Below are 12,159 nucleotides of genomic sequence, written 5' to 3' on the forward strand. Positions count from 1 at the left end.
TACTAAATCACTCTGCCAACTTGCTAGAGACATGTCTTATCCCTCCTCCCCCCCAGGTTGCCTGCTACTTACTTTCTCTTTTAATATGAACTATATATAGTTAGAACTAGAAAGTACTTTGGTTCCATTGTTGAACTCATGTCAGGTTATTCTTGGAGGGGAAGTGACAGCCTAAGTTTGTGACACTGCATTGAGCACTTCAGCAAGCCCTTCAGCATTGAAGTTACATAAAAAGAGATAGACTGTTGTGTTCAGGTTACCAGAGCCTTGCACTTTTGTACTCTGATCAGGTAAAGATCAAAGGGGAGAAAGGGAAGGATTCCCATTACATGACAACAGGGAAAAATGACTCACCTTATAGTCAAAAAAATATCACAGCAATCCATAGCTACTTCAACTGCAGAAACATTTGTTTGGCAGGGGTAACTGGCATTCCCATGATGCATCAGTGTTTTTCAATCTTGTAGCCCCCTATAACTTTCAGTGAAGGTGCAAGCTCCTGTGGAATTGAATCCTACCAGCAAGAGGTTTTACTTTTCTCACCTTCTGTTAAATTTTTAGGAACTGGTCACAAAAGCCCAGCAGCCTTGTGGGCTGCAGGCTGAAATCCACTGTCCTGGCAGAAAGAAATGAAGCCTTCTTATTGTTTATAATTCATGTTATCATAATTCATGCCAGTGGGAAAACATCTTCCATCACCCATCCATCTATGATCCACATTAGGCTACAGAAGAACACTTGTCACGTAAGCGACTATTTGTTTGTTCTGTGCATGATTACAGGGCCAAAGCAACACTTGACCAAAAATTCACTTTCCTCTCCAAGAAAACAAAATAAAACAGCCCAAAACTGACTTGAATCTTGAATGCCTACTTATCAATTACTTTGACATTGAAAAAATATCAAAAAAAGAGTGTATCACATTGCCTTTTGCTCAGAAGCTATCTGTTGGTTCAGCGAAAGCACAATCTATTTGCGTAATACATCTTCACCATTTTTCTCACAGGGAACCTCCATGCCTCAAAATAAAGCTAATGTCTCCCCTTTGCCTTGTCCCCCACCTTGCCTGTACTCTCTAGCTTTGCTTTGGCAAACAACACATACTGACTGTCCAAACAGCATCTACCTGTCTTTGCTAGGAAAAGGTTACAAAAGTATGAAGTATGTGGGGAGAGCAGCAAAGAGGAACAGGCAAGAAAAACACACCAGCTGGTCAGACCTTACTCAGTGAAAACTTGAAGACAACTGTATTTCTACTGCATATGAGACACCATTAGCTTTACACAGTGAATTGAGGTAGCCAGACTGCCCCTTTTCCTACAATCTGGCTGCACTTTTGCTCACCTGTGTATATATACACAGGTATTCATACCTGTTCATGTGTGTACACATTTACATGCACCTTCAGGCTCTCAGGAAAAGATTTCTGTTGGAGTTCTAGATAATTTTTAGCTCCTGCTACCCTGTGATATAAGCCAAGAAAAGCCCTTTTGAAGTCTAAATGGTTATTACATAAGAGCAAAAAGTAGAGAGAGCTCTCCTGCACAACCAAATCTCTCCTTTATGCAAAGGGAAGTGACACACAGGGCAAACTGCAGAACTGCTTGCTTATTTCCCTTTTATCTATAAGATTTACAAATACTGAAGGTCCTTTGAAGGACTTTGGACTTCAGAACTCAGGCTCCAAACCAAGAGACAGTATATAAACACCAGAGAGAAAAGGCTTAGTTTCTCATACACTGAAAAACATTACTGACTAGAAGATAGCTGCTTAACAGCTTTTTGGCAGTAAATTACTTGGAATTTAACAGTAATATCTGACATGTCACTTCAGTAAGTTAATATCAAAGCTCACTTAACTGATAAAATTATTTGGAGTATCTTGTTAGCATGTAACAGAATCAGAAGATATTTCAGTCCCTCATCCCCTCATATGGCCACATGCTTAAACAACAAAATGTACAGCTGTCAGTGATGTTTCTCTTCCTCTGCCCTAGCCCCTCAGGTCAAAAAGGCAGATGACCAATCAAGGTGACCAGATGCAGTATGAGCAGAGCAGATGCAGCAAAAAAGTGCTAGAAGTACAGAGGAAGAGACACAACATATATTTGAGTTACACTGAAAAAAGAAGAAATATAAACAGCTTAACTGAATGTGCAACAGCAAGACCTTTTAGCCTGTTTTATGTCATGTCAAATATCTCTCACAAGAATACTAGCTTTTATAATAAAAGACCAGCTTAGCCATAAAGTAAAAGGAGTGCCCAAGAACATTTAGAGACTGAGGGCAGTCTGACACCTAATTACATGTATTTGAGCCTCCAGTTACCAAACCTTTTATCTGTATTCCAAGCATACTAAAGGCACAGCAATTTATAGCAGGCAGCCTAAATCCTCTAGTTGAACTTCTTTCCCTCAAAATAGCACAGAATATATTCCAAAATACAAGCAAAAAAATGCTGCTAACACATATGGCGTATTTGTTACTAACAAAGTAAGCATTTAAGAAAGGCATTCCAGTAGCCAGGATTTTTATTTGCAAAGAATTCTTTTTTTAATATATATAAAAGTTTTTTCTTTTTACATAGGAAACCAAGACACAAGGGATGCAAGAGTCTGTAAAGATTTCAGGAGGCTGCAAAACCTGTCCATGTAAAAACCATTCTCGGAAGCCAACGTTCAAAATCAGATGAAGAGACTGAAAACACCTTCTTTGAGGCAGCTCACAACCTGACATTAACATTTGAGTGGCAGGGTTCTATAGAAAAAGATGTTACAGGGACTTCAGGCCCTGAATCATCAGTCTCAGTGGAAGGGCTTAAATATAAAGAAAGTGGAGCAAGAATCTCCTGTTTTCCAGGTCCTAATCCAGATGAGCAGCAACTTCTCCCTTCACTGGAGTCTCATCCGTTTTTCAGGTGGTCCTTTAGCACCAGCACTCTGCTGAGCATTCTTTACAGTCTCTTTTTCCTCTGGCTTGACAGCTTCAGGGGCTGGTTCTGGTTCCTTCTTGATTTGATCCACTTAAGAAGTAACAGCAAAAGAAAGTTAAACCTCCAGTTTTAATTCCTAAAACATGATTCAGAGTACTTTGAAAATATGGTTGATGTCAGAGGGGCAAAGGTTTAAGAATAACCAAGGATTAAATTCATATCAATACTGGTAAAAAAGCAGGACAGACTGAAGAGATACAGTTCATAGTTTTCCTGTTTTGAGGTTGCTTATGATCAACTCAAAGCCTTCACATGATTTCTTGAGCTTGTAGCACCACTCAAAATCACTACGATGCTGGACTGACTAAACTGTTCCCTCATTTTCCCTCCTCCTGCTTTCAAAGACCACTTCCTGCATTTGGACCTTCAGACAATACAGTTTTACAGACAGAAAGGGCAAGGGTAGAATACACTTTTTTTTCAATGTAAATTTTTTACTTTAGGAATGCCAGAATTCCTAAGCACCTCAGCAGCAGCAAGAGCTTATATGGCAACTGGAAGACACTGCTATATAGAGCCTATTTTTTAAGTCTTGTGAGAGTATTAGAGTTTTACCTGGGATAGGCTTTTCTCCAAGCTTTTGCTGTGGGGGAGGAAGAAAATAATAAAACAACACATTAGCAGGACCAAGGTAATAGTTTTTAAGCCTTCCTACTATTCATTTAGGAACATACACCAAGCAATACACTCTTACGTATAAGAGCTGATGGTAGAAGGAATCACTAAACACACTTTAAACAAAATCCAATTAACATTTTATAACACCCAGTTTTTGCTCTAACAACTGAAGAGCACCAAAGCAAAAATTACACAACCAGTCTTTCCCACATCTGAGGAGTAAACAGTTTTGTGAGATGCTGTAAACATAATTTCTGTTGCTCCCAAGCAGAAGACCTGATGGAACAAATGGCTACTACAGATGATCAGAGGTAATCACAACTTCACAGAGTGCCACGAATTTCCACACTAATTAATAAGCCTCAAGAACAATAGAGTAGCTAAAACAAAATAGCTGTGGTGGCTTGATTTAGCTCACAAAGCAGGAAACTGGAAGCAGTAGCAAAACCTGATAGCTGACAAGAACAGACCCTCTGTGATTAGATAAGGAATTTGTATAAGAAAATTCACCCTCACAGTTTTTCCAAGGTCTTAAATGACTCCTGTAATTACAAAGGGGAATCCTACACTCTAATCAGAGCCTTCTGTTTAAAAATTATTATCTAATCCATGCTACCATTGCAGAAAGCACACAGAATTCCCATTCAGTTTCAGCTGTTTAAATGCTTCTGACTGCCTTACAGTCTAAGTTACAGAAATACTATGGCTTGTAAGTGTCATACCTGAACAAATCTGGGTGGAAACTTTTGTCTTAGGTCTAAAAGCAAAGCATCTACCCGTTGCCTTTGGAAAATAGAACTTGGTTCTTCTTTCTTCTTGGCTTTTGGTTTAGCTTTCTCTGCAAGTCACAGAAATGTAAGAGAAAGCTGTATTAGAAGTTCTGTCCACTTCACAGCTCTTTGTATGACAAGCTGGTATTCATCTCTCCTCTAAAATTCACCTACATTTTCCCTTTGACATCAGGGTTTTTTTTGTGGAAGACACATTAAGGACAATTCTTGCTTCCTAACAAACTGGTTTGGCTTCTGAAGATGTACCCTGGTCTCCAGTGGGTTGAAGAGTTCCCCACTTTGTTGACACACAGCTCACCATTTTCATCTCCCACATTGCCTCCGTGTTCATCCCCACCAGCACAGAAGAGCAAGATTCCTGACAGGCAGCACTAACTTACCCGTCAGACAGACACTTAACCCCATCTCTACACCATCACTCTGCATTGCCTCAAGCTTTTCCCTACATTATCTTCCCTCATCAAAGTACCCAGGAGCAACTAGGATTCACACCTCGTTCTTCTTGGTCTTTGAAATGCCACCAGTAGCCCTTGGATGGGTGATACCGACAGTAGGACATAGCTTCTTCAAAAGCAGACTGAATTCCATGCACTGCAGTGAGCTTTCAGAACAAGAACATAAGGCAGTGTTCAGAGTTTAAGGAAAAAATACAGTATAAAATTTTGAAAGCAGGGATTTTAAAATTAGTATTCCATATTTAATTTTGTTCTGGGAAGGGAACTTGGGACTTTTCGACCAAGAATGTACTCTCTTTAATAGGCTCTTACAAGACATTTTCTGACATGCTTTTCTAAACTGACAAGAGGAAAAAAACTTACAAAAGCAGTTGTTTACCAGAACAGAAAAAAAATCAAAACAAGTGCCCAATTTAAAAAGAAATACATCAACTTAAAAACATAAGCCTCATTTAAAGGGAAATATTACATTCCCTTAACAGTAACATTCCAAAGCAAGCTTACTATGTATTTAATTGCTATTTCACATGCATTTGTTATGTAATTTTTCTTTTGATTATTCAAACCTTACGCTGGTCTGCCAATTGTGTAGCTTCAGTTAATCCTGATCCTTAATCCTTAAACAGCATATCCTACTTTTGGGCCATGCTGCACTCTCCCAAGATCTTTCCTTTCCATGTGGAATGTACCCCATATTAACTGGGGGGGGATGTTGTTGTTTTATGTTACTGTGTATTACATAAGATCTTTCCTCAAAACAGCAAAGGAAGGATTTAAACAGCCTGGGGAACAACCAGAAGTAAAAGCAGGTACAAACCAGTATCCACCAAATGCACAGAACACTTACAACTCTGGAGTTAATGACAGACCCTAAGTCAGGGGCCTGATAAATCACCCCAGCAATAATATAGTAGTCAGCCAGTGGAATAACTGTGGGGAGGAAGAAAAAGAAAAGACAGGATCAATTTAAAGCTCTGGCTGAAAACAGGGTATTTGTTACTGAATTTCAGTGGTAATAGCAGAAATTGCAATATTCATCACTAAATTTTCTATTCTTAACCTTTTCCTTCAAGGAGCTTTATTTCCACCTTAGCCACATAAGGGGGCAAAAAACCCTCTTCTACTGATAAGAACCTACTCAGCAGGATAACCAACCCACAGTTAAAGGTGGAAATAGTGCAGAATAAGAAAGTGACATGACACAAACAGAAGCATGAATGATCCCTCTCCCTAATGATACTATGTTTTGAAGAGTCATAGATCACATACGACCCTCTGCAGATGATTAGCTTAAACTGAATTAAGCTCATCAGCCCCAGGCAAAGATATCGTTAGCCTTATATTCAAATAATTAAAATGAAAGCTCTTGCATAGCCTAGCAGATAAATAAGGTATGGTACGATTCTATTACCCATTTCCATGGCAAAATACACCACAAGGCAGCCCTTTCTCATTGCACTCTTCACATTTCACCACAAGGTGGCAATCCCTGCTATTAGCACACTAGAGGTCACTCTGCTTGAAAAATTATCTCCACTCCACCAGAAATCCTCATACCCTTTTATTTAGATTTAAGATACAGACAGCAGTGGTTAAACACCAGTAAGGAACAGCTAAAAGCGACTAACTGATCAGCCTTCTCAACAGTGACCAGAACTGCGACCTTACCTTGTGTTGGAGATTGCCTTTGCTGCTTTCGGATAATGAAGAGAATGGGCTCTTGAGCATGAAGAAGGATGTACTCCACTCCAACCATCTGGCTGAAAAAGTAGCAACCAGAATAAGTACCTTCCTCAAAGCAAAGTAGAACGTGAAAAGCTACCAAAGGGCCTGGCAGTAAAGGGATGAAGTTCTGATGCTCTGGAAGCTGTTCTATATAATGTGGAGTAAATAAAGGCATAGAATTTTCTGAGGTAGCTATCAAAACCTAGCAGCATACACAAAGGAAGTTAGCACAACCTAACACAATATCTCAGTAGAACATGTTAGCAACAAATAAATAGCAAGAAAGATAATCTGTCATCACAGAGATGTCATTTAAACACAAAGGACCAGTGTATGATGTGAACATGTGTGTCTGATGTGAACACCTCTCTGCAACCACATCTGAGCACAAGTGACTTTACCAATGAACTTTTAGCTCAGCTTGCACACTCCCTATCATACTGTGGAGTCTTTAAATAGCTCTCAAACATCTCACTTGTGCTCAGTGTGGCAGATGGGAAACTGCAAAGAAAGTTAACTTCTGCATGCTGTAATCTCATTACACAACCATCTGTGATCAGTTTATTTACAACACTCACTACTTTTATTATCCATACTAAAAAGCCAGCTCTTTGGAGGAAATTAAGTATGGCACATAGCCAACGGGATATGGAAACACAAACTATTTCTGAACTCGAAGTATCCCCTAACATAAACCCTAATCACCACAGAAAAACATTTCACTATATTAATGCTACTCAGGTTCTGTTGAGCTGGGAGGATGAGAGAAGACAGCTTTTCTAATTCAAACATCTAAAAGGTGATTTACTGGAATCTCAGAACATGCATAAACTGCTTCATGCTTAACACCTCCCTCAAATGGCATATGAGGAAGTAGAAGACATCCAAATACAAAAAAAGCTGGGCTCCCCAGCAAGTGGTAGGACTAAAAAGCACAGAACAGAAAGAGGTTCCCAGCATGCTTCCGTTCAACCATCAAAGTCTCTGGATGGAGGGACAAAGGATGCTGCACAGGAAGCAGTTCCAAATGATAACTTACTTCAAATGTTCCAAGGTCATCCGCTGCATTTTGACAACTTCATTGTTACATGTTCGGTCATAGAATGGGTTACTTCGCTCTGAGAAATAGTCCAACACACTCCCATTGTTTAATATTGGAATCCAGGAGCTGTCAACCCAGGAAATTCCCAAGAGATTATCTGAGAAGAGAAATCTACACTGAGTACTAAAGGAGCCAGAAGCACTACAAATACCTCCAGGAGTAAATTGCTGCTAGTTATTGATTACAGCAGGGGAAGGAGGTGCAACACAGCCTCACGCAAACCAGTTCCAATCTAAAAATGTGTTACACAGAGCTCAAATAATAACCAATATCCTTTAACCTTCTGCAGATCTGCAGACACAACAGAAAGTGTCTTTTTTTTAATTACTGCACTTTTCTTTCTTGACCACTAGTTGCTGGTGTACCTTGACATCTCAAGAACATGAGCAGGGTCTGTGTGCACATGTGTGCACACTGTGTTGGTGACAGTCATTTTTCAAAGCTAGGTCTCTGGTAAGGAAGTTGAATTTGCTAAGCTGAATTAGAACCAGTTGCGGGGAGGGGTGTGGGGGGGTAGGATGAGGGAGTGTGGGGTGATACACACCAACACTAAATCTGAGCCTGGTCATATTTAAAACAATTTATTTCTGAGAAAAATAGTTTCAAAGCTGTAAAAAAGGATGCTGCAAAATAAGTAAAACACTGCAGACATCTGTTAATTAAACCAAGAGGGGTTTTTTGCTAAAGCAAATGAACAAACTACTGAGTGGAACAAAATAGTGGCATTGGTAACATTTCTAAGGTGTTCTGTTATTAAAACACATCACTACGATATGACAGCAGCTGAGACTGTTACGTTTCAAAGATATTTTTTATGTGGGTGAGGTCTACGATAAACAAAAAAAACCCCAAAACAGCAGACAAAGATGCTATCTTTGAGCAAAATGTTTCCCAATAATCTTGAACAAGAGATTTATTCCTGACTACAATTAATCTGCCAAATTGCCTGTAGCAAATTACTTGTTCCATAACTCAGTGGGTATTACAGAAATCTAACTACAGAGTAAAACCAATTGTATAAAAAAGCAAGCTTTTTAAATGAAACATACTCTATAAAGGTCAAATCGTTATATGCTAGTTAAGTTCCTACAGATCTGGGGACATCTGAATTAAAATCCCTGGATTTTATTATCATATTGCAGCAAAATCATGTTCCTCGAGCAGACCAAAGAAACCAGCATCAGCAATTGGTTCCACAGTCAACAAATCTGCTAACATTGAAGATCCATGAATCACCTTGAAAAGCACTCTGAAATTCAACCATTTTCAATTGCTGCAGCAGTAAACAGAATTTCCAAGACACAAGAAAGCAGGAAACAAAGGCTTAGAATTAAAAACATAACTGGTGAGAAGTGATTAATGACTGAAAGAACTGAAATTCCCTTCTTGCAGGAACACATTATACGTTCAGGCATTATATACATACCCAGAACTCCCACTTATCATTTCACTGTGAATATTTCACTTCTGCGACAACTCAGCATGCTTGAGGATGACTGGATCAGTTCCAAAAATGCCAGCTCATACACTATTAGCAGCTTCTCTGAGGAACAGTTAATAAAGTAACACTAACTGCCTAGCAAACCAGGGAAAATGCAGCACAAATAGTCACACAAATCATTTTTGCCTTGTTAATCTCAGAATTGCCAGTATCTTTCATAGAAGGGGGGCAGAGGGGGGGCAGAATCTAGAGCCATTCATGTTACTCCACATACACTATTAGTCTCTCCTCACTATAAAGAAGGAAATCTCAGAATCACAGCACTGAGATCCACTATTAAGCTCAGTGTTAGCGCTGATCATCCTAAATGCCTTTCAGGACCATTAGAAAAGCTTTCCTTCCCAATAAACCCCACAATCTGAAGTGCTTGCATTCTTGCCACAATAAATGTTCACACTGCATTTCAAATACAAACTTTTCTTGCCTGTGTGTTTAACAATAACAATGCTGTACATAAACTGATAAGTGTATTATAAAGCGGAATATAAAGTTGGGCTCAAAGGCTCAATTATCCACAGCTGCTTAGTGCCAGTATATATAACTGCCTTTATAACAAGCAAGATTGTTTTCTTACACTATTCTTGGAAAAAAGGGGAGGAAGAACAAAACCAACCCTGAACCTGACACACCTGTTCTTCCCACCAAGAAGGGAGTACTTCTGTTTATTTCAGGTAAGAGAAAGGATGTATGGTGTTCCTGCATCACAGATGCAAAAGTGCTTACGACAATACTGCCAATCTGTCACGAACATCAAGACAGTTTGGGAGACAAGCCAGCAAACCACAGCAGAAGAAAAAAAAAAAAAAAGAGGAGAGCAATTCACACAATGTGCTGTGCCTGGCCTTGCCAGCTAGATAACCAACACAAGGCTTTGATAAACTGAGAGGAACAGCAAAACAGTTTTATAGCTTAAGAATGTAAATATGCCTCAAAATCTACTTAATATATTGAACCATATCAGGTAATAAAAAACAAAACAAAAACCATAACATTTTTAGGGAGCTTAAATGATCTGGATTAAGACAGAAGGCTCTCACAGCAGCTAATAACTTAGTACAGCACTCCTCCATCAACTATCCTTGCTGTATCTGACACAAGGCAGTCAGAAAAGCAAACAGGACTGTAAGAATTAGAAGAAAAAAGGAGAAAACCTCTATGATATTATCAAAATTAAACCCTCACAAGATTTCCCTATGTACCTGCTCTTGGTCATTCCCTGAGACTCCACCACTGAGAATCTCTGTATGATTCCATTCACACACCCTTTCGGAGAAAAATAATTTCCTTTGCCATGCCCTCTCAACTCCCTTTTTCTCCCACAAAGTTCAAACTCTTCACAGAAATTTAAGCTGTATTTTGTTACAGCGTAAACCTTCTTTAATACTTCATTCAAGTACCACCCCTTCCGCAAAACATTCTATCAATATCCCTGAATTCTCACCCAAACCTTTCTTGTTCTCGGTTATTTCAGCTTGCTTTCTGGCCTTCCTAACACCTGCCCTGCCTCACCACATCCACCTGAAACCCTGTTGAGATCACCAGCCTAACTCACTGCTTTGGTCCTGTCCAGGTCCCACACATGCCAGAGCTTCCCAATTCCCTCCACTCTCCAGAACTAAAGTCTCCTTTTCAGCGCTTCACTCACGTCTTACCCCAGGACCCCCTCATTCCACCTGAAAAGGAAGGAGCGTAGCAGAAGAGAGGCTTGTTTTCACATACACCCCCTCCCAGCCCACCAGAAAGCTGCTTTTTGGGCAGGTTTTGCTCCCCAATGCCTTCTCGGGACACAGACGCCTTCGCGATGCTACCGAACTCCCTTGTGCAGAGTTTTCCAACACATACAACAACTCAGTGGCTCCGCTGCCCCTAAGAGCACTAATCAGGGAAGCAGCTCCGTTACCCTCACACCTCCGGCCCCACCACACCGTCCCGCAACGGGGAGGCTCGGTGGAGCGAGCGCCGATAGCGCGGCAAGCTCCAGCCGCCCCAGGGCAGCCAGGCCCGCCACGCTCCGCCCGCGCAGGGAGGACAGCCCTTCGCGGCGGAGCTGAGCCCCGGCCGGCAGGCAGCGCGCCCGGCTCGGCACGGAGGTGCCGGAGCGGCGGGACACCCGCCCTGCACGCAGCGCCGGGCCGGGAGCCCGAAGCGCCCGCACACGGCCCGGCCCGGCCCTACCTCGGATGTCCACAGCCGCCATGGCCGCGCCGCGCACTTCCGCCCGGCGCCTGGCACGGCGAGCAGGCGAGGACGGAGCGGGGGTAGAGAGGCGCCGGCAAAAGAGACGGGAGACTAGAGCGGCGTCACGCCCGGCGGGGCGGGGAGAGGGCGGGGCCTCCGGCAGCGGGGCGGGGCCAGCTCGGGGGGAAGGAGGGAATGGAGACGGGAATGGTGATAGGGATGGGATGGGATTGGGTGGGGATGGGGTGGGACAGGATTGGATGGGGTGGGAGGGGATGGGAGGGGACAGGATGGGATGGGATGGGATGGGATTGGGTGGGGATGGGCTGGGACAGGATTGGATGGGATGGGGCGGGATGGGAGGAGATGGGATTGGCTGAGGTGGCGATGGAGTGGACGGGACGGGACGGGATGGGATGGGACGGGATGCGATGGGATGAGACAGGACGGGGCAGGGTCGGATGGGATTGGGTGGGGTGGGGATGGAGTGGGACAGGACGGGACGGGATGAGATGGGGATGGGATGGGACGGGGATGAGGATGGAATGGAATGGAATGGGATGGGATGGGATGGGGTGGGGATGGAGTGGGATGGGATGTGATGCGGTGGGATGGGATGGGGATGGGAGGGGATGGGATGGGACGGGACGGAATGGGGATGAGGATGGGATGGGATTGGGTGGGGTGGGTATGGAATGGGACAGGATGGGACGGGACGGGATGGAATGGGACGGGTTAGGATGGGATAGGATGGGGCGGGACAAGATGGGTTGGGATGGGATGGGTCAGGATGTGAT

At 42.4% G+C, this 12,159-nt stretch overlaps 1 protein-coding gene across 1 annotated transcript; it reads right to left on the minus strand.

Moving 5' to 3' along the window:
• Positions 1-2,513: 2,513 nt before the first annotated feature.
• On the minus strand, positions 2,514-11,502 carry MED6 (mediator complex subunit 6). The gene is made up of 8 exons (XM_030482981.1): positions 11,360-11,502; positions 7,621-7,780; positions 6,525-6,616; positions 5,704-5,786; positions 4,894-5,002; positions 4,333-4,448; positions 3,548-3,575; positions 2,514-3,022 (listed from the first exon to the last, which is right to left on the minus strand). Exons 1-8 carry the CDS (start codon positions 11,379-11,381, stop codon positions 2,892-2,894), a joined length of 741 nt encoding a protein of 246 aa, XP_030338841.1. The 5' UTR covers positions 11,382-11,502; the 3' UTR covers positions 2,514-2,891.
• Between the last annotated feature and the right edge of the window lie 657 nt (positions 11,503-12,159).

This window comes from Strigops habroptila, chromosome 4, assembly GCF_004027225.2.
Source record: "Strigops habroptila isolate Jane chromosome 4, bStrHab1.2.pri, whole genome shotgun sequence".
NCBI lineage: Eukaryota > Metazoa > Chordata > Aves > Psittaciformes > Psittacidae > Strigops > Strigops habroptila.

What these genes read in the sequence shown, in the direction of transcription:
- MED6 (XM_030482981.1), bottom strand. Translation starts at nt 11,381, where the DNA reads ATGGCGGCTGTGGACATCCGAG. An exon ending in CAAAGACCAAGAAGAACGAG is followed by an intron (nt 4,449 to 4,893) that starts GTGTGAATCCTA and finishes TGTGACTTGCAG; the next exon opens with AGAAAGCTAAACCAAAAGCC. An exon ending in TGGAGAAAAGCCTATCCCAG is followed by an intron (nt 3,023 to 3,547) that starts GTAAAACTCTAA and finishes TTACTTCTTAAG; the next exon opens with TGGATCAAATCAAGAAGGAA.